At 57.5% G+C, this 22,488-nt stretch overlaps 1 protein-coding gene across 2 annotated transcripts in view; it reads right to left on the bottom strand.

Moving 5' to 3' along the window:
- Positions 1 to 22,488, bottom strand: part of DCTN2 (dynactin subunit 2) — a 350,710-nt gene that overhangs the window by 7,826 nt on the left and 320,396 nt on the right. For both annotated transcript variants that reach the window (XM_075061135.1, XM_075061134.1), the window contains exons 2-3: positions 15,230 to 15,272; positions 12,862 to 12,930 (exon numbers count right to left, since the gene is read on the bottom strand). In XM_075061135.1, coding sequence (XP_074917236.1) covers positions 12,862 to 12,930; positions 15,230 to 15,265 — 105 coding nt within the window. In that variant the 5' untranslated portion in view covers positions 15,266 to 15,272. The remainder of the gene's footprint in view (positions 1 to 12,861; positions 12,931 to 15,229; positions 15,273 to 22,488) is intronic.

The raw sequence follows: 22,488 nt of genomic DNA on the forward strand, positions 1-22,488 counted from the left end.
CTAGCGGAACAGGGCAGCCCCTGGGCATGGAGCTCTCCAGGGGTTAGGAGATGGGGCAGCTCAGCTTTACCAGAGGGGTAGGCCCCGATGGGGAGGAGGGGGGCACTAGACGCAGGCACGGGCCTCGGCTCAGATGCAGGCCTCCTGCACCTTGGAGGAAGGATTTGTGCGGAGGCTGGGGGCTGCTGACCTGGATTCACTCAGTGCTCAGAGGGTGAGTCAGTCACCAGGCAGCTTCAGAGCATCAGGCCCAGAGCAGAGCCTCTCCCGCGCGCACAGAGCGTTAGCGCCAGGCAGAAACTCGCCCGTGCTAGGGGTTAGTGCTAGGAGAACGCCAAAGGCAGGTTAATCACAGTTAAAGAGAAACCTTTTGTCTTTATCTCTTGCCCGGGGCTTCCTGGTCGGGGGCCTGTGACCCAGGCTCCTGCCCTGCTCTGCACTCCATGGTAACTAACCAGCTTGTAAAAACCCCTAACATTTAAACAAAGGGTCTAACAAAGCAGCTGGGACCACCGACGTTGGTTAAAAACCCAAACTGTCTCCGCCAGGGAATTGTCCCTCCACACTCGCCACTGACGTTCAGAACCTGCCAGGGCGCCTACGGCTTTCAGGGCATTTCGAACTCAGCCCTGGCAAATCTCACTGGGCTGAAATACACGGGTGTGTATCTATTGGGTTTCTGGGAAGTGGGCGGGCGTGTGGCAGGGTGGTTACCCTGGTCCTGTCCTGGGGGAAGGTTGTGGCTGGGAGCTGCTAAGCTGGGCTGATTGGGGAAGTAGCTGGAACTGGGCCATGCCCCAGTCAGGCTACAGCTGGCTGGTATAAAAAGGCTGTAAGCCAGGAGCCCAGCCAGTCTCCCTCTGCCTGTAGAGGGAGAAGGGCCTGGCTGCAGGGAGCTAGAGACAGGGTACCTGAGCGGAGCAGGGCTGGGGAGAGGCAGAGGAGCTGGAGAGCTCCAGCCTGGCAAGCCCCAGGCTGTGGCCTAGCACAAGGCCGACAGGTACTGGGGGTTGCAGAGGGCAGCCCTGGGGTGGGCAAAGGCAGCAGGTCCAAACCCCCCTTGCTGGTGATGAGTGGCTGATACTGCAGCCTGCCCCAGGGCGCGGGGCTAGATGATGACTGGCAGTAGCCTGATCCTGAGGCAAGATGGGGATAGTGAGTGGGGGTTCCCTGGGGAGGGGGAGACCCTCAGGCTAAAAGGAGTTTCTGCCAGGGGGCAGCACCTCAGATAAAGGGGCACTGGGTCCTGGGAGGCCCAAGAGGCAGCGGATCACTGGCCTGCAGAGGGCGCTCCGGAGCTAATCCCCAGAAGTCACCAGCAGGAGGCGCCGCAGGGGTGAGTCTGCTCTTCTACAGGGTGGTTTTCACGTGAGGCGGGAGCTTCCCAGTCTGAGACGCTTGCCGGCCTTAGGTTACACCACATGGGCTGAAGGCTTTCAAGCTGGCACCTTTCTAAACAGCCAAGTTATTAATATTGGAAAAATCTGCTCCTGAGCATCGTGAAAATCTCTGGGGCAGGGGCCACCTCTCGGTCCCAGCACAACGGGGGCCCGGGCCATGCCTGGGGAGTCAAGGGCCAGCTATCAGTTTCAATCCCTCAGGATGGATTCACCCACTGGACCCAATATGAACCAAGCAGCCATTAAAACGAAGGGGACACTCCTCCCAGCTAGCCATGGGCTGCTTTCTAGAGCCAGCCCCTGTCCTGGAGGATGGGGTGCACAATCCGGGTTTGCTCTGTTTTAAAGGCCGTTACAAAATTCAGCCTCCAGCATGTTGGGCTGCGATGAACAGCTGGGGTGCGTTTGGCACTCCGGGGAAAGGAGGCCTCATGATTACCAGTTGGGCAGGCGCCGGTAAAGACTTCACTGACCCAAGGCCTAAAGCAGGAGGTGGCTGGGCTCATTTTGCACCTGCTGGCACAATGGCCCCAGGATTCAGCCATCTGAGATTATTAACAGCGAATTGGAGCTTTTGTGCCGTCCAGGACAGGGGCTCCCAAACTGCAGGCCGCATGTGAGCCTGACGGGCCGTCGATTTACTTCAGAGCGATTTCTGAAGGCAGAACATGAACTGTGAACGTTTGGGAGCCACAGGCTGGGGAGTAATAATGCCCAGTGGTTAGAAGTGATCAGCACAGCCGGGCTACGGGACCCCCCCTCTGCTTTCAGCAAGGGGCGGGGGTGGGGGGGGAGGCAGCTATCAAGTTTTGCTCTGATGCCCGAGGGAAGCCTCTTTTGAAGGTCGATAAAGACAAAAGGTTACAGCAGCTGCTCACTCAGCCGAACATTCAAGCAGACGAGGGGTCAGGCTCCTTACCAGCTCCTTGTGATTTCCCAGAGGTGAGAAAGTCAAAGAAAAGTTAGGAGGGCAGGGAATGAAGGGTTCATGGGTGGGGGAGAGAAAAAGACAAAAATCGTATTAGAAGCTGGTCACATGCACGATACACCGGTTTTCACAGTCCCCACGCACGGAACCCCCCCATCTCGCAAAGCTCGCAGCCGCCCTATGGCAGGGGTGGTAGTTAGGAGATACAAGGTTATGGGGAGCTTCGGAAACAGCAAACGTGGAGCAGGATTCAGCCAGCGGCACCTGTGTGTTAGTCATAGCGTGACCAGATGTCCCGATTTTTATAGGGACAGGCCCATAATTACCCCCCCACCCCCGTCCCAATTTTTCATACTTGCTGTCTGGTCACCCTAGTTAGTCACTCCGGCAGAGTGCGCCCAGGGGCTCCGTCATCTCCTGCTGCGGGGCCCCAGTGAATGTAGCTGCTTGTTAGGCTTCTGAACGGCCGGGGGCTTAGATCACTAGGCTGCAATGGTAGGTGGTGCCCCATGGGCAGCGGGATGGGAAGGAGCGTTTGAGGGGGGGTTGTGGAAAAGTCTGATGGGCCACACAGAGGCAACTCTCTCCCCTCTCAGCTCAGGGAAATGCAGACAAATACCCGCTTTCGCTGAACGGATTGCGGCAGAGGAGACGCCCTCGAAGGCGAGCACCCGGGTGCAAGGACGCGGCAGGGAGAGGCTTTCCACAGCAGCCCCTGTGCCTAGGCAGGCAGCCAGCATTCAGGCGGGCTGACATTTTCAAAGTCATTAATAGCAAAGGGAATCGGGCAGCAGGGAAAGTCTCCGCCTCGCCACCCCCGTCATCTCTAGGGGGCCATTTCTGAAGCTGCGGTCTGGAGGACATGCTCCTGCCAGCCCCAGGAAAGCCAGGCAGGGAGCTGCTGGTGCCCAGGGCCCAGCGTGTCTGCACCTCTTGCTTTCTCTTCCGCTGCCCTCCCAATGGCTGTTCCCCCAGGGCAGCAGGAGGCTGGGGGTGGTCCAGATGTCACAACAGACCTGAGTTCAAGCCCTGCCTAATCCTTCACTGAGTGACTGTGAGCCAAGCCGCTGGCCTCCTTCCACCTCAGCCAACCAACCGGGCAGTTGGGTGAAAACCAAGATGGGGCCTCGGTGAACGCCAAGCGGTGCACCTGAATCAAGCCGGCCTGGGGGAGCGCCAAAGGGGGGTGCATTTGCCTGACCCCTAAGGAGATGCTTTCTTCTAGTTACTAGTTCCACTAGCCAGCTCGCATGCGGCTGGCTGGTCAAGGGGGGTAGGCGTTTCCTGCTCTACAAGCCACTGGAACTGGAGCACAGCACAAGACAGGACCCAGAATCACCTCGCACCTGGACTGCCCAGAGGTACTGTTTCACCCTGGGGAGGCTGGCAGGAGAGGAGACTTCTGCCTGAGGCCAGAGCTACACAGGCTCAGGGATGGTCCCCAGTGGAGATGACATGCGGAGAAACACCTGCCACCTCCAGGAGCCACCCACAGTGGCGGTGCAGGAAAGGCCACAGGCAGAGCCGCATTTACCCAACCACTGCAGAACAAAGCGGAGGAGTGCGAGTCATTTCTCAGGGGAGGAGGGGATTAAGAGCACCTTTTCTCCTCCTTGGGGCAAGCCTGCTCCCATGGCTGCCGTGAAAGCAGGGGCAAAATGAAAGGGAAGCTAGTCCAAAAGGATACAGTGCATGTTTCACCTCCAGAGCGCCCCTCCAGGAACTTACGCACTCGGAGAGACCATCGCCATTAAAACAACAGAGCAATCAGCGGATTGGAAAGCACTGCCTGTGAAAGCAGGCCCCACACGGCGCCTCAATCATTCAGATGATTCCTCCCAAGATTCGGGTGCCCAGCCGGGGCATGCCGGGATACCCGGGATCTACCTCTACTCATTTCCCAGGCTAGAAGTCACACTAATCCCTTAGCTGGATGTCATTAAACCACCCGACTGACCGGTCGTTCTGATGGTCAGAAATAAACACAGGGTCCTTTTCGCTCAGCAAGAGTCACCTTCAACGCAGGGCCATCACAGGCCCCAGTTGGCCACTTTCAGGATCACAAATTGAGCGACAGATTAATTTAAAAAAAAGAGAGAGACCCTGTGTCCTACCCCAGCTGTCACCTGGGCTCCCCCGGCAGCATCTGGAGAGCAGAATTGTTAAGTAGGCCTAAGTCTGATCTGTTTCACCAGAAGACGGGACTTCTGGGGGAGGGGGGGGGGGTTCGTTCTCTAGCACCATGTTGCCAGACAACAGCCTTTGCCTTTACCAGTAAAGCAGCTCGCAGGCTCCAGGTCCCAGCATGCCATGTTAGTTTGACCTAAGCAATCTGGTTGTTTCGTCATAACAATGCCCGGCTGCCTCCTGATGCAGAGAGCCAAGCCCCAAGCATCTTACCAGCACAGTACAGGCATGACGCCAAGGGGGTAGGATGAGGAAAGCCAGGGCCAGCAGCCGACGGGGCGAGGGCTAGCGCCCGGCCAGGGCCAGCAGCCGTCAGCTGACAGGATCACTTGGACAAGACTAGCACGCAGCCCTTGGGGCTCTGCAGCCAGGGTGCGTTCATGGAGGCCACATGGCAGGAGAGGGATTTAAATGAGGAGAGGGCAGTTGGGCGGGGTAGCCGGGAGGGAAGCAGTAGGAGACTAGACCTCAGATCCAGGGCGTCTAAGTGCTGAGAAGCTTGAACTCGAAGTGGGGGGGTGGGGGGGAGCACATGGCCCGATCCCCAGGAGAGGAGGATAGTTAGTTTGCATGCTCGGGAGGAGAAGTGTTCCGGGAGGGTGCAGGTGTCAGAGAAGAGGAGACTGCAGTAGCCATGGCAGGTGGTGGAGGGGGACCTGGGCTAGAGTTCTGGCTGGATGCCATCTTTGAAAGCCTGCATTGCATCCTGGGACCTGCACACCCCTGTGTATTACAGCAGGACAGCGAGTCTGCTCCGTTTCATGCCAGTTACCCCAGGGCGCCTGCCATGCAGCCAGCAGAGCCCTCGGCAGGGCACCGTGCCAGTGCACTAGCCTGGAGTTAGGCTCCTCTTCTGTTCTTCCCACTCCGGGCGAGGAATCCTCCCGCTAACCAAACCTTCCTCCTGCTAAAACCAAGGTCCAATTCCTTGTTTTCCTCTGCTCCGGCTACACGCCTTAGTGCAGGGAGAGAGAACGCTGCCCTGGGCCACACGCCAATTTCAAACCCACACCTTGATTAACCCAACAATCATCTTGAAATCAGGCCCCAGTGAGTTCAACAAGTCGGGGGGGAGGTTAATGACTGGAATTTAAAACTCTTCGCAACATTCACAACAAAGCACGGTGCAGATTTATCCGCATGCAAAATCAAATTCCAAAGCATGCAAAAGAGAAGCGTTGTAATGGTCTTACTTGTGCAAACTAGAATCCAGGCAAGGTAGTGAAAAGGCCGGGGGGGAAGAGCATTAGGAAAACTCAGGTAAGTTCAACTGCGCAACAGTCAATCAACACAATAAAGCAGTATTAGCCGGTACCCCAAAATGGGAGGGGTTGTCTGAGGAGCTGCAGGGAGAGCGCAGGCATGACGGCCCCGCCCGACGGTCTGCGCTCGAAAGCACTCCCTGCAATACCCAAAGTGCACTGGAAATTCTTCAGCTTAATTCATTCATGTTGCCATTAGAAGACGCCAGTCGCAGACGCACAGCACACGCCCAGAAAAGCAAGGCTGCTGCTGGTTTCTCCGAAGCAAGCAGGCCGAGGTGCCATTCCGGGCATACAGAGCTCACAGCAGCTGATGCCAACTGACTTGGGTCAAGGCTGCTGTTTGCATTAAATTTGTTGCTGGCAGGGGAGGGAAAAAACCCCTAAGCTGGCTGAAAGTCCCCAATTCAGACACCGTTTGTGGCATTTTAACCTGGGGCAATTCATTTTAAAGTGAGTTCAACACCGATTTTTTTTTTTTTTTTTTTTTAAATCTAGTCTCTCTTTTAAGCCCTTTGAGCAGAAAATAATAAAAACGCCGCAGCGTACGCCAGTAGGGCACTGCCGCGGTGCGTGTTACTGCATGAGATACGGCCAAGTAAATCCTGCCAAGGGCCCTGGGTTAATATGGTGAAAGAGATATCTCATACCTGCTCAGTCTCCTGGGTTTGGAATATTAGTTAGAACATCGGACTGAAATTGGTTTAAAGGGACGGCAGAAATATAATTCCACTGAACCGAGATCTAGTCTCAGCGATAACATTGCAGCTTTTAGGTCCAGAGGTAGCAAGAACCGTCCTGTGAAGATCTATTTACCAAGAGACCAGCTCTGCAGCGCTCTGGGTAACATTCATGCGGGGTTCAAAATGGGCAAGGTGAGACGGAAGAACGTGAATAAGGCATTGGTGCCCTAAAACCTCTGGGCTTTAATCACTAAGTCTGGAGCTCAGAAGAACATGCGCCTGCTCCTAAGGATAAAAGCAGCCTGAAGGCTTCAGAGTCAAGCATGTCTGGCCTATGGGGACTGGAGACTTAACTCCTGCACCCAGGAATAGCCTAGAGTACAGAGCACCAGGGCAAAGCAGCCCCACGCTTCATGCAGCCTCTCAGCTGGAACAAGGGCAGATTTGGATCCAAAAGCGGCTAAAAACGAGCCAGCGCCATGACTGAGCTTTGCAAGATCGTTCAGTTCCCGCTGCAAACCACCAAACCTGGCCAGTGGCCAACCCAGCAAAAGGCTCGTAGCTTGTTCTGGGAAGGATCATCTTGGAGAAAAGGACATTAGACTTAGCAATTAAAAACCAAATTAGCCCCACGGCAGCAGGGGTAACACATGGAGGCTGGATCAGATTATGCTGCCGGAAAAATGAATTTCATAAGCCAACTAAAAGCTACACAGAAACTAATTTAAAAATGGTCATATTAGGTGGGCAGCTGCCCTCTTCAGGGTGAAAACGAGTCGTGAGCCCTGGGTTTAGGCAGAAACGTCTGAGCTCATGCTGTTTTAATACAGGAGTGTCATTTACAAGTCGGGTCTCTAGTCTACAGTTCAGGGGCTGGGTCCATAGTCAGATTATTCCAGTGTTATTGGCACAACCAGTCCCTGGGCGTAGCCCCCTCTGACCCAGCTCCCAGGGTAGACTAGTGTCTCCCGCTGCTCACCTGGAAAGGGCCGTGGGGCTGGGCCCAAGCTCAGCTTTACCCCCCTTAGGGCAGGATGCAGGAGACCACGTTAGCATGGGGGAAAATTGGCTATAGGCAGGACGCCATTAAAGAGAGACAGGGACACCCAATGGGGCATGGTCTCAATCTGTTTCTGAAAGCCAAGGCAGCGACACAGGCGGGGCAAGAGCAGCCCAAAACCGCTGTGCTTTTACGTGGGAAGCTCCCACTTCAGAGTCAACAGCAGAGCTCTGTGGAGTTCTTTACAACGGGGATGTGCCCAGGTGCGAAGCAGCAGGCCTGGGAAAACAGCCATCGTACGCGGGCCAGCATCCACACTGGGCCCTTTAGTGCCAGTTTCACACAGCACGGCAGAGGGGACCTGGGAGAAGCGGGCTGTTTCTTTGGCGATATCCTGCTCTCAAGTAGGATTATGTGACAGGGCCAGGGTAGCTGGACAGCCACGGGTTGCAGAGGAATTGTCTGCCCTGCACATCGGGTACGGAGCAGTGTCAGGGCCTGCTCGGTATTTCACTCGCCTGGTTTCTGACCAGCCTCCAGATGCATGGTGAGTTTACACTGTCCATTTACCCCGGTCTCCTGACTGCACCAGCTCAAACAGCTAACATGCTAGCAGCAATCCTGAGCTCCACACACAAACACAGACACTGTTACAACACTGCCGGACACAGCACTGCGCAGGTAGGCCAACGATAACTGAGTGTGCCAAGCCAAGCCCGCTCCCAGCCACTCTGCAATGGCGTTTCCATCTGGAACCTCACTGCAGAGCACGTTGCCCAGAGAAAGCCCGAGTAACTCAAATCCTCTCCCCAAAGGCAAATGACAAAATCAATGTGGGGACACCTTGCTGGGCACCCACGGCTCCCATTCACCTATCTGACTGCCACGTAATCTGGCACACACGGGGACAGGGCTTCTTCAGTGCTGCCCCCATACGCCACGTGGATCCCAGGGCTCGAGGAAATTCCAGGACAACAGGGTAGCAGAGTCGGGCTAAGCAAGAGGGGCACCTGACTGAGAGTCTAAAGGCTGAGCTGTGGGGTCCGACAGTGCTTGCGTTCAGCGTACATGTGTGACAGAGTGGGAGATTTTCTTGATTTTTCCTTGTTTTCCAACGGTTTGCATGCAGAGGGGGTGGGACTCAGTTTCCCTGGGGGTTACTGGTTTAATGAGGTGAGGGGAGAGGGAGTTTCTTGTTACAGAGGACCAGCGAGGGAACTTGAGACCCCAGCCAATGGCCTGGAGGACAGATACCTCAGTGACTGGTGTCCTGGCGACCTGGTGATCCAGAGGCCCAGCTCAGGAGTCGCAGCTGGTTCTGGCCAGTGGGAGAACAATGGGCTGTGGGGACAGGACCCCGGTGACCTAACCAGCCAGTTCCAGCAGGAGGAGGCCAGAGGACAGAAGAGGCGGCTCAGGTGATCCTGTTTACCTGGTGTGACAAAGTGGGACTGTTCTTAATGTTTCCTCTGAACACTGTAGGGGTGCCTCAGTTTCCCCTATATATTTAAGTCTCTAGGTGGTGGGATAAGGGGGGTGTAAATGTTGCAGCGCAAAGAGCCAGTGTACATAAATGGCCGACACTCTGTCTCCTGGCAACTGATGGCCTGGGCCCTTCCCCCCTGCAAGGGGGTAGCTAAAGGTGTTGGAGAACAAAGGAACCAGGTGACCTGGCCCCGGAAAGGGACAAAGCAGAGGAGGAGGGGCTGGAGAGTCAGTTTGGGGCTGGCTGGGGACAAGGAGTGAAGTGCAGACGTGGGTGTCTGGCTCACTGCCCCCCAGAATGGACCCGGCTGAGGGGTCCCATTCACTGTACCTACAAGCTCTGTTTTAGATCATGTTCCTGTCATCGAATAAATGTCTGTTTTACTGGCTGGCTGAGAGTCACGTCTGACTGCAAAGTGGGGGTGCAGGACCCTCTGGCTTCCCCAGGCCCCCGCCTGGGTGGACTCGCTGTGGGAAGTGCACGGAGGGACAGACAATGCTGAATACTCCAAGGTCAGACCCAGGAAGGTGAAGCCGTGTCAGCTTCTTGCCCTGGAGCCAGTCTGCTCACAAAGAGGAGACTTCCCCAGAGTCCTGGCTGGCTTCGTAGGGAGCAGCTCCAGAGTATCGCCCAAGGACTCGACACCTGGACAGAAGACAATGGACAGAGGGGGCTTGGGGCAGGTGATATCGGATGCCCAGCTGGGAAGCAGGGGGGCTCTGGGCTGGATAAGGGGAGCAGGCAGAGCCCACCTGGATGCAGGGAAGACTGGGATGTGCTGTGCTGGGGGAGGCCAGGCCTGAGGCTCTGAGAGTTTTCTGTGCTGTGTTCAGATGCTCAATAAACCCTCCTGTTTTACGCTGGCTGAGACTTCCTCCAGTCTAGAGATCACGGTTGCATTACTCCCTCTGGGAGTGTAGGCCCTAGGGTGCAGAGCGAGGGGACTCCTGAGGGGGCCCACAGTGAGAGACAGAGGTGCTAAGGCTCAGAGAGGGGCGGCTCCAGGAGGTGGAGAGGCCTGACCCCAGGAGAGAGTGGATCTCCGAGAAGGGCTGTCACAATGAAAGGGGCACCCCCCACGGGGACAACAGTGGGCACGACCTGTGAGTCCGTGATGGCGGAGAACGACTCGCAGCCCGAGAAAATGGTAGGACAGCCAAGGAAGGGGGAAACCCTGGCGCAAAGAGGCAATTGAGCAAACCCCTAAGTGAGGTTCCTTCGTTGCAGAGATCCAAGACTGAGCTGGAGAAAGTGGGAAGGGCTCTGAGGGGAACACACTGCGCTGCGAAAGCTAACCCTCTGACTGCATGAGGGAAGCGGTTGCTTACGTTGGAGGCTGGTGGAGGATCCGCACACTCCTTCGTTTCCCACCGGCACCACGTATCTGCAAGCCAGCCTTGTCCTCATGGCTCCACTCTCCTGCTTGCGTTAAACTCTCAGGCAGCCCGTGAGAGCTGCAGAGAAGGGAACCCCCTAGCTTCCTTGTGGGTGCTACAGAACACAGCCACTCAGAGTGTTCGCGTTACCGCCCCCACGTTGGAGAACATTCTTTTAACGCTCCTTCTGTCTATTCCTGTGAATCAGCCAAACCCTTGACACTGATTCGAACAGAAAGACTCACGTCTCCCCCAAGTGCTGACCCACTTTCCAGGTTTGTTGCAGAAGCATCTCCAACTTGGGTTGCTGCTTTTAAGCTCTTTTTCAATCAAAACCAGGCAATTTTCCTCCCAGCTCCTGGTCTAGTCACTTGCACTGGAAATGCCAGCAAGATTCCAAATGCTAGAGCCCGTAATACTTCTCACGCTCGTCCGTGCGCCAGAGCCAGGCACAGCTCCAGGCTGCAGAAAGATGCCACAACCCCAGGCCGTGCCATGGCAGCTACTCCTTGACTAAACTGTGCCCTACTAAAGGCTTCTAACTCAGAGGCCTGAGACTTGGGAGGAAAAGGACTTCAAGAGCAGGGCAGAGTACTAACAAGAACACTGGAGTCCCAGCTGGCAATAGGTCACGATAAATCACCCATATGATATTAGTCTTTGCTCAGCAAGGAAAATGCACCCGTTCTCTCTCAAGCTAGCAAGTGCACTTTGGAGGGCACCTATCACCAGAGGATTGCAACGCATTTTGTAAATGCTACCCTGGGCAGTGGGAAAGGATCCTTTCCATTTTACAGCTGGGAAAACTGAGGCCCAGAAAGGGCCAGCAACCTGCCCCCAGCCTCTCAGTCCCATCAGGGTGGATCCGCCCCACCCCTGGGTATGTGAGCATTGATCTGAAGGCAGGGATCACTCAGCCCTGGCCTTCATTGTTCCTCTGTCACCACCTTTTGTCACTTTCAGCACACAGCTGGGGCAAAAGAGGCTGCTCCTGGCAGGCAGCCAGCATGCAGGGAGTCGCGTTTCAAAGTGGTACACAGCTCAGCCTGCAGCCCACAGCACCGCACCGACCATGTCCAGTTAATGAGACTGTCTCCAGGGCACTCCCATTCCTGCGGCTATTTTGAGATGCTTTACATCCCGCAGGATGAAACCCTGAGTCTCTAGTGTTCCCTCAGTGCCGGCAGCCTGCATTTCCTGGGCGTTTTACTCAGCTCCTTCCCAACCCTGAAAACTCCCTTTTCTAAAGCAAGACGCCATGAGGCTAATATACCTTCTGCAATTCTCCCGCGGAAGCATCAGCAGACCCTGTACTCCACACAGCAATGAGATGTTAGACAATTTGCTTTTACAATGGGCTCAGGCCAAACTAGGCGCAAGACACAAATACCATGAGTTTAACGGACGCTTTTAGTCAGCATTTTCCCCTGGGCAGCCTCACGCAGGCTACAAATCCAAGGTGTGGATTTCCTCGGGCACGGGAGTGCATCCGGCATCCCCGAAGAACGGCCGGCAGTGTCAGAGCTGCTCTCTGATCACAAAGAGAACCCATTCTAATCAGGACCGGATTTGGCCCATTGCTACTCCTAGTCCTCAAAGCCTCATCTGCACCAGGGCTTTTGGCAAACATTTTCCATGCGAGGAAGCAACGCCAGGAGCGCTGACAGAGCCTGCCTCCATGTTTAATACCGTGTTGCTTAGCCCTGGCGCTGCGCAGCTAGACGATAAGGCATTTAAAGCGTCAGCAGTCACAGCAGCCTGGCCTACCCCGACACTTCGCCACTGTTGGTAACAGTGGGGTTTTGTTCTGGTTTTTTGCCCAACCCCCTACGGCATACATACTGCCACAGCCCGACTGCAGAATTTACAGCAGCTGGATGTGCTTAACTAGCTACAAGAAAAGCCATCTCTCTTTGGTGTTCTGCCTGGCAAGGATGGCCCAATGGCATATTTCACAGACCAGAGTTCCAGGATGCCCCAAATATATATTTGTCGTTTGAAAATAAAATGCCAAGATGTCAACTGATTTTTAACCCACTCCCACCCTGCTATTTTGCATTTAGCCAAACAAACATGGTGAGCACCTCATGTCAAAGGGAGAATAGACCCTTTCTGACGACTGAGCTCAACTGGATTTAAAGTAGATAATTTCTCCAGTTGCCACTAGACCCAATTCCAGTTTGGAAGGAAGTGATGAGGAAAAGCAAAGGGCATCTTCAGATTGCTGTCCCCAAAGCCTTACACAAGTTCTCCTTCGGGATGATGAAAAGGACTAGGATTTAACAACTGTTTATGGGAGCAGCATTTCTAGAAGAGAACTGTCGTACCTCCCTTGCTAGGAACTATTCTGAAAACAGCACCATTTTATGAAGCTTTCTGCTACCCAGATCTGCTGGAGTTCACACCCAATATGGTACAGTTACGTGAGTCATTTGGGCAAAAGCAGCTTTGGAAATGACTTGGGATTGGCACACCCACTTATCACTGCCCTCTAACCACAACGCTAGTCAGAGAGCTGTTGCGTTCCACATGACCTTACCGCATCGAACTCCGCCTGGTCGTCTTCTGGGAGATCGCTAGTTTCGTAAACATCTGGCTCGTTCCTGGCCTGGAAGCACAAATGCGTTATAGTCAGGACAGCTGGCAGTTCTGGACAGACACGTCTCTTATTGCAAAGAATAGCACCAAAGCGAGTGCTTGCCTCACACCCCCAGGCACACAGAGAACGCAGCTGCTTTCAGGAAGTATATTACCAAGACAAGGTGGGTGAGGGAATCTCTTTTATTGGACCAACTTCTGTCGGTGAGAGAGAGAAGCTTTCGAGCTTCCGCAGAGCTCTTCTTCAGGTCTGGGAAACGTACTCAGAGAGTCACAGCTAAATACAAGGCAGAACAGATTGCTTAGCCTGAGTAGTCAGCACTTATTTCAAGGGACCATTCAAGGTGAGGTGGTCAGTGTCTCTGCTAAGTTTGTGATTTTTAGCATCTAGCAAAGTTATGAATTTAAGCTCCCAGGTTCCTCATTTGTAGATGCTGTGCAGGTGTCCCTCAAGGACGAGGCCTGAGAGGTCAGATCTGGAGCGATCGCTCAAGGAAAAAGTGTTCACCCACAGGTGAGATGGCGGGTCTTTTATCATTTTTCCAGGCCAGTTCATTTGAGAGCGTAGTGATTGTGCCGTTTCATCCACATAGTTGCTACTGGGGCATTTGGTGCACTGGGCAAGGTACACCACATGTTGTGATAGGCATGTATAGGACCCATGGATCTTAAAAGGTGGGTTGTGGGGGTACTGAACATCCAGGAAGTACGTGACTTCCTTCACAAAGGGAAGTGCTTCCTAAGATTTTGGGGGAAGGCCTCAACTGTGCCAGCTGGTGCCTGGCACTGCCAATCATTCATCTGTGCACGTTCTGAAGTTTGGGCCAACCCAAATAGAGACACATCCCCATCAAGGCTTTGTTAGAGGGCATGTAACTCTGTAACAAGGACATGCAGGTTTGCATGACAAACACATCTTAGCAACAGCATCCTATTTTTCCCACCCATGACATCACCCCAGAGCCAGACTAAGCAACTCCAGCAGTTCAGTACATGTCTCTGCAGACAGCAGTCCCTAGCAGTTATCCAGCGCTTTTCATCCCGAAACCTCAAAGCACTTTGCAAAGGAGGGCAGGGTACCGATGGGAAACTGAGGCACAGAGGGGAAAGCGATTTGCCCAAGGACGCTCAGCAGGCCAGTGGCAGAGCCAGGAACAGAGCCCAAATCTCCTGAGTCCCAATCCAGTGCTCTAGCCGTGCGGCCACCCTGCCTCCCTGATGAGATGTGGAACACGCTGCAGGTGCTCAGGGTCCATTTACCTTGTACAAAGGACTCTCCAAAATGCCAGCGCAGGAACCGCAAGCGCCGGCGACTGCGCAAGTGGGAAGGAAGACCCAGGAAACCAGCTCCCAGAAGAATGGGGGGAAGCCCCAGAGCTTGGCAGGGGGTGGGGCAGGAAATCAGGTCCCAGGGGCAGTGCTGGGCCCCGTGAGAACAAGACAGAGCAGCGCTCGGGCCAGCGCCGCCCTGGGGGGAGCTGGGCAGGGACTTCACCCCCTCACTTGCATCAAACTGCAACGCCCCATTCAGGAATCCCCCCACGCACGGGGTTTGGTGGGGAGCACCCAATAACGCAGAGGAGGCTCCAGGGGCAGACGTGCACCCCTCCCCCCACGGCCCCCCAACCACAGTTACCCCATCCCTCCCCCCAGCCCCCCAGTTACCCACCCCGTCACTTCCCCCCCCACAGCCCCTCAGTTACCCCCCACCCCATTGTCTCTCCCCACAGTCCCCACCACCCTCCCCCCAGTTACCCCGCTCCTCCCCCTCAGCCCTCCAGTTATCCCCACCCCCATTTCCTCCCCCATCACCCCCCACCCCCCAGTCTCTCCCCACGCCCCCCAACATCCTCCCCCCATTACCCCACAGCCCCCAAGTCCCCTCCCCCTGTTACCCCACCCCTCCCCACAGCCCTCCAGTTATCCCCACCCCCCATTTCCTCCCCCATCACCCCACCCCCCAGCCCCCCAATATCCTCCCCCCATTACCCCACAGCCCCTCCCCCGTTACCCCACCCCTCCCCCAAGCCCCCAGTTATCCCCACCCCCATTTCCTCCCATCACCCTCACCCCCCAGCCCCCCACCACCCTCCCCCCATTACCCCACAGCCCCCCAAGTCCCCATCCCCCACAGCCCTCCAGTTATCCCCACCCCCCATTTCCTCCCCATCACCCCCCACCCCCCACAGCCCCCACCACCCTCCCCCTTACCCCACAGCCTCCCCATCCCCCCCCACAGCCCTCCAGTTATCCCCCCCCCGCCCACTGTCTCCCTCCACAGCCCCCCGCGCCCCCGCGCCCGCACTCACGATGCCGGGCAGCTCCGCGTACTTGGGCTCGGCCATGGCGGCGGGTCGGGGCCTGAGCTGGAGTCGCCGGGGCCGGCACTCAGGGAGGAGCCGCCAATCTCGCGAGAGCGTCCCGGGAGGGCGGGGGCCGACGAGATCCAGGCCGCGCGGGGCAGCCTGGGAGTTGTAGTCTGCGGGCGGAAGTGGGGCTGGAGGGGGTCACGTGGGGCTGGGGTGCAGGGTTGCGGAGGGGGAGATGTGGGGCTGCAGTGTGGGTTTTGGAGGGGCTGTGGTGTGGGACTGGAGGGGGTATGTGGGGTTGGGGTGCAGGGTCAGTGGGTATGTGGAGCTGGGTGTGGGGCTGTGGGGTTGGGCTGTGGGGCTGGGGTGCAGGGTCGGGGGGGTATGTGGAGCTGGGTGTGGGGCTGTGGGGTTGGGCTGGATGAGGGTATGTGGGGTTGGGCTGTGGGGCTGGAGGGGGTATGTGGGGCTGGGGTGCAGGGTCGGGGAGGTATGTGGGGCTAAGTGTGGGGCTGCAGATGGGGAGATGTGGGGCTGTGGTGTTGGGCTGGATGAGGGTATGTGGGGCTGGGCTGTGGGGCTGGATAGGAGTATGTGGGGCTGGAGGGGGTATGTGAGGCTGTGGTGTGGTGTGGGGCTGGGGGCGGGGGGTCCATGGGGCTGGCAAGGGGGGTGTGGGCCATGTGGGTTGGGGATGCAGATATGTTTGGGTGGACGGTGGGGGTATATAGTGTAGGGTGGATTTGGGGAAGGGGTCTGTAACAGGTGCAGTATTTGGGATCGGGGTGTTGGGGTGGGGAGAAGGTTTAGGGGCATTAGGTGGGGCTAGCAAAGAACGTCTGACTGTGTGGGGAGGGTGGCCATGAGGCGCAGAGGAAGGGAAGTTGGTGCGGGGCTGGGGAGTGTAGGAAAGGGGGTTGAGAAAGGATTGTGGGTTGAGCAGGAGGGGTCTGTGATTGGTATGGGCTGGGGTTGTGCCAGGCTGGCTGGAGAAGGGCCATGGGGTGGATCTGAGGAGGGGGCGGCGGGGGGGGAGGGGGGGAGATTGGGACTGGGGAGGCTGTCAGGGCCTGGGGAAAATGCTGCTGTATTCACACCCTGGGAACCACCGTGAAAGTGGGGCTCAGCACCACCCCCATTGGAGCTTTATTGGGATACCCCCCATGCAATAGCAGCTGTGGCACCGGGGCGCCTGCAAAGGCCCCATTCTCGCCTTCCTCCCCCAGAAAAACATCCCGAACCCTGTTACACCAAACTGATCCTGTAGCCAGGGCACCGTCTCCCGGCCTGGTCATTGCGCCAAGCTGCCAGCTGCTGCTGCTAGACCTGGATGGAGGAGACGGGCTGAACCTGCCTTTGAACTGGGCCCTTTGGAGAGGCCTGCCTGGGCTGGGTATAGCAACCACTCTAGGATTGTACCCGCCCTGGGTCTCAGCACCTCCTTCTCTGCTGTACTCTGCATCCCACTGATTGCAGCTGGGCTTCTCGGGGCTCTGCCTCTTCGGACATCAAGCTCTTGCTGCCAGTCCTAGGGAAAAATCTATCTCATCTCTCCACCCCAAATCTGTCTGTCCCATACCTTCCCCCGTCTCATCTATCTATCCCGGGACCCATTAATCATTGTGGTGTCTGCACTCCCATTTGCTCGGTACCCTTCCCTCTTCCACAAGGCGGATGGGGGTTATTTCATTGGTTGCTTTTGTAGCAGAAGGGAAGGCTTGGCCAGCTGGTTCCTTCTGATCCCAAATCTAATCTTCCAGTCCCTGCCTCTTTCACTCCAGGTTTTTTGCACTGTACCCCCGGGAGGGGCGCAGCAGGGGGGGATGAGTGCCTTGCAATATTAGAAAGCAAACAAAGAACCACCTGGTCCCCTCTCTCTCCACCAGTCAGCAGGGCCTGGGATGGGGGCAGCGGGAACTGGACTGTACCAAGACAAAGCTCTGAGATGAAGTGCAGAAGCTGCTAGAATTGGGAGTTTCAGGCCACCAGCTCCCTACATGATTGATCCCCCGTGGGTGGGTCCTCCCACAGCTGCGTTTCACTGGAGAGGTTGCAATGCAAAGCCCAGCTCTCGCTAGGGTGACCAGACAGCAAATTGTGAAAAATTGGGATGGGGGGGGGGGGAGTAGGAGCCTATATAAGAAAAAGACCCAAAATTTGGGACTGTCCCTATACAATCGAGACATCCAGTCCCCCTAAGCTTTCCTGCCTTTTTGCAGATTGCTTCCCATCCGCACCCCTGACTTTCTTCCTGCCCCCATGTTGCTGACAAAGAGCCATGAAAGTGACTCAGCATCTTCAGGCCTCCTGCATGTCACAGACCCTCCAGACTCAAACCCAGACCCCCAGGGGGGCCTGTAAGCGGCAGATCCATTGGATGACCCCCCTCTCCAAGCCAAGCCTGTACCCACACGCAGCATCCAGCTCAGCTCCACTGGCTCTGACGCAGGGCCTGCCCCGTATTCTAGCTGCTGCTTCCTCAGGTTTCAGCATGACTTGGATTCCTGCAGCTTCCCCACCCGGCTTCCAGTAAAAGGATGCAGCAGCTCTGCTCGCTGGGTCCCCATATCCTGCAGGCTGGCGACACCCTTTGCTGACTGGCTCAGAGGTGTTTTGTTTTGAAGACAAAGAACTATGAGTTCTCCTAATGCCTCCCTTGGTCTGCCAGGGGGCAAAGGTTCCCTGTCTTAATTTTGCACCTTTATTCTTAACTATGATCTCTTGGGCGCCCTCCATGCTTCCTTGGCCCCCTGGGGAATTGTCCTGTGCCTGGTATAGGGAAAGTACATTGTCCTCCTTCCCACGGTATCTGGGTTTAAGCCACATGCCCCTGAGAGGCAGGACAGGACTATTATCCCCATTGTACAGATGGGGAAACTGAGGCATGGCATGGCTACCCGACTTGCTCAGGGAGTCTGTGCTGAAGCAGGGCACTGAATTCAGGCCTCCTGACCCACCGGGTCATCCCTCCTTCCTAATGTGCCCCTTTATTTGTCTGCTGGCCAAGTTACACGCATTCCTCTCCTCTAACCCCTACCCATAAACGAACCCCTCCAGCCCCCGATCACCCTTACTGCTCGTCTCTGAACTCCCCTGAAGAACAGTAGCTCATCTGAGCTTACACATGTGTACATAGAGACACATGCCAACACAGACACATTAATGTACACACAGACATGCATGCACACATGGAAACACGTACACAGAGACATGCATGCTCACACAGATAAATGAAGGCATGGACACGTGTACACAGAAACAGGCATGCACACATACACATGAATGCACATGGACATGTGAAAGCACACATAGACACATGCACACAGAGACGTGAATGCACACACAGACACATGCACACACAGACATGCAAGCACACATGCACACGTGAATGTACCCACAGACACATGAATGCACACATGGACACAGGTGTACACAGAGACACACATGCACACACGGACATGTGAATGGCAGACATGGACACACACATGCACACAGATGCCCGGGTGCACATACAGCATGCACACAAATACACATGTGCATGCACACATGTGCAGACGCGCACACTCACATGTGTACACACATGCCCGCACATGTACATGCATGTCCACACACACACACAAGGCCCCACGTATTTCCAAGGCCCTCAGACCCTTTTCTGCCAGGTGCTAACAAGGAAGCAACATGATCAGCCCCACTGAGAAGGCCCAGAGCTGGCTCAAGTGAAGCCCTGAAAGCTGAGGCTGCTCTTGGAGCTGTGGCTGTGTCTGGGCCGGGCCCAGCCTCAGGCTTCAGCCCTGGAACTTGGCTTCCTTCGCCCTTTGTCTCCCTTAAAGCAGCAGCTAAACAAGGGAGTGGGGAGTCCGAATGCAAAGGGGTCAGGTCCTTGGCGCAGCTCCAGCAAAGCAAACTGCTGCCCGGCAGCATCAGCTGGTCCAGAGGGGGATTCTTGGGGCTCATTGAGCGTTTAAGGCCGGAAGGGACCATTCGATCATCTGAGCTCCTGGATAGCACAGTCTGGAGAATGCCTCCCGGTGACCCCTGCCTTGAGCCGAGGAACTTCCAGCTGGCTCAAGCACCTCCGGATGGTGGGACCCGCTGGGCGCTGATGGCTTCCTTTGGCACTCTCCAGGTTACCCTGGTGCCCAAGGCCAGGAGCAGAGAGGAAGGGCTGGCTGTGGGCCTGTGGGTGCCCAGGGACCCTGCCAGGGCTGCTTGGCTCCCTTGTGCGCCATCCCCGTCTGACATGTGCAGCTTCTGCCCAGCTAAGCAGCTTCCAGACTGAGTGTGGGAAGGACGAGGGCTGGGCTCCTTCATGACTCTCGGTCCCAGGCCCCGCTCTTGAGCTCAGGCCCCCCCGCCCCTGAGCGCTGAGACACCTTGGGATCAAGGGAGGGTGGGTCTGCTGCTTAGAGTAAGGACTCCTGGGTTCTCTCCCCAGCTTTGGAAGGGGAATGAGGTCCAGTGATCAGAGCAGGGGGCTGGGAGCCAGGACCCCTGCGTTCTCTCCGCAGCTCTGGGAGGGGAGTGGGGTCCAGTGGTCAGAGCAGGGGGCTGGGAGCCAGGACTCCTGGGTTCATTGGATCCTCGTGGGTGATTCACTCATCCTCTACTTTCTCCCTCCCCACCATGGGTCTGGTGCTGGTTCCCCCAGCAGGTTGCCAGTCTCAGGGCCCAAGACCCTCCCCAGTAAAGTGGGCTGGGGGCAGGGCGGCATTTCCTCAGCCTGGCCTTCAGGACCCAGCGGTCTGGGGTCGGGAGCGGGGACAAAGGGACGGAGGCGGGCGGGAGCCTGGGGCCAGGGCAGGGGGCGCGGGCCTGGCTCCAGAGACCCCTCCCCCGGCCTCTGGCTCCCAGCCGGGCCCTGCCACCTTAAGCGATCCGGGCCGCTCCACCTTAAGGACTGGCGCCGTGGCTAAGCCCAGCCCGGTGCTTGCGGCTGGCGCCGGGACCGGGGGCTGGCGCAGGAGCGGGACCCGGCGCGGCTCACACGGGCGAGGCGAGGCCGGACCAGCGGGAGCGTCTCCAGCAGCTGCCCCGCAGCACCCGCCCCGCGCAGCAGGCAGAGACCAAGCAGGATCCCCCCGGCCCCCCCAGTGCCAGCCCAGCACCCCGGCACTGCACCCCTACGGCCCCGTGCAGCCCAGCCCCCCCGGCGCTCCCAGTGCCAGCCCTGCGCCAACGGGCACAGCGCCACCCTGCGCCCACGGCTCGTGCAGCCCAGGCCGGCCCTGCGCCCCCAGCTCAGCGCCAGCATGGCCGAGCCCAGCCACGAATGCAGCATTCAAAGGTGCTGTGCGATTCCGGCCCCTTGAACCAGGCAGAGATCTTCGGGGGGAAATTCATCCCCCCTCTTCCAAGGGCGACCAGGTCATGCTCGGGTAGTGCCCCCCGCCGGTGCGCCCCCCCCTCCCAACTTCTCTCCCCCCGCTGCGGCATCGGCCCCGCACAAAGAGGTGGGGAGTTGGGGGGGGGTGTCCCCCCAGCCCCCCCAAAGCTCTGTCAGCCCGAACTCTGCGGCTGTCGGGAAGGGGGGGGCGAGGGGGGGGCAGGTGGTGGTGAGGAGTGTATTGCGGATTCTCCATCCCAACGGAGGCAACTGGGTGTGGCCAGCAGGGCTGGGGATTTGGCTACGGGTGCATGACCCATAGAAAATAGGAATCGCTGGTTTCCACTCCACTCCACCCCACCCCCCCGGGATGGGGACCCCCCCTTGCATCCAGCCCCTCCAGCTGACTTATCCCCCGCTTCTGTCCATCTGTCTGTCCCTAGCCCGCAAAGCGGCTGCCTCACCCCCTCTCGACCTTGCGAGGGTGAAAGGTGAAAGCCCCACCCTGCTCGCGGACAGGCCTGCAGCCCCGCGATGATGCCAGCTTGGCCCGGTGCCCCTGCGGGGCTGGCAGAGCCGGGCGAGGGGAGCAAATGGTGCGGGGGGGTGCAGGATGTTTACTTCACGGTGTCCATGCCCCTGCTGCGCTCTGTCCGCAGCTGCCCGCCTGGGCGGGGAGCCTGGGATCCCGGCCTTCATAGGCCGGGCGAGGGCAGAGCAGGGCCCCAGGTCCTGGGGTGGGGTTGTCAAAATCTGCCCCTTGGTTTAGCCAAGAGTGAGGGTTGTGCTTAGCCCGGGCTGCCTCAGCAGGGTCTGGTATTGGGATGGGTGTTACAGATGCTCCAGCTGAGATGGGGCGGGGGGGCGTCACACTGGGGCAGGCCCTGACTGAGATCAGGGGCTTACCCTCGTCAGACGGGGCACTGCAGGCACGGAGTGAGAGACAGTCTCTGCCTCCCAGAGCTCCCAAGATAAGTAGACAAGAGGTTGAAAGGGAAACTGAGTCACCGAGCAGGGGAGGGGAACCCAAGGGAAGGGGCAGAGCTGGGGTTAGAGGTCAGCTGTCCTGCATCCCAGTTGGGTGCTCTAGCCACTAGACCACGCTGCCTCCCATAGCCTGTGTCCCCCAGTTGGCTCTTTCACCCCCCGGCCCCGCTGTCTGACCAGAGCTGGGGGGCGTCTGTGCCGAGTGAAGGCAGACGCCTGCACTTTTCTCCTCCCGGCATAAAGGCCCTTTCCTGTCTGTCCACGCACCCAGCAGCAATGCCACCCGCCGGCCGTATGGCTCTGTCAGCCTCGCAGCGCCTCCCCTCCGTTGTGCCCGGCTCCAGACAACAACAGGACGGTCATTCCCCTCCCCCCATCTCCTGCTCTCCTTCCCGTCTGAGTTTGAGGCTGGGGAACGGGGAGGGCGGTGAAGAACCCACTGGAGTCCACAGAGTCCCTTCGGTGGGGGCCTCGCTGGCAGCTGGGGAGGGGAAGCTCTCTGGGTAGGGATTAGGCCGCGGCTCCCAGATTAACGAGCTTGGTTGGTGACCGCCCTGCAGCAGCTGGTCCTGCAGCTGGTCCCGAATCCCCCCTCCCCCCTCTCACTGTGGGGTCGCAGGCTCCCACTGGGCTTAGGGCTCCCGGGGGTTTGCATGGGGCCTGAGGTGGGAGAGGGAGGTTGAGGCAAGGCGGAAGAGTTCAGGGAGGCCGCCTGCAGGGCAGGTGGCTCTCACGCCTGCAGAGACGAGATTGTGGGGCAGGGGAGCAGAGGGACGAGGGGTTTGCAGCTGGGATTGGCACAAGAGCCCAAGGGAGGTTGGGTATCCTGCTGCGTAGCCGTTACACAGGCCCCGTCACCGGAGTGTCTGAGCCTGGCGGTCTGGGGGGGCTTTATCTTCAGCAGCTCATGCGCCGTCAAAGCAGCCCTTGCAGGAGACCCTACAAT

This window comes from Chelonoidis abingdonii, chromosome 26 (assembly GCF_003597395.2).
Source record: "Chelonoidis abingdonii isolate Lonesome George chromosome 26, CheloAbing_2.0, whole genome shotgun sequence".
Lineage (NCBI taxonomy): Eukaryota > Metazoa > Chordata > Testudines > Testudinidae > Chelonoidis > Chelonoidis abingdonii.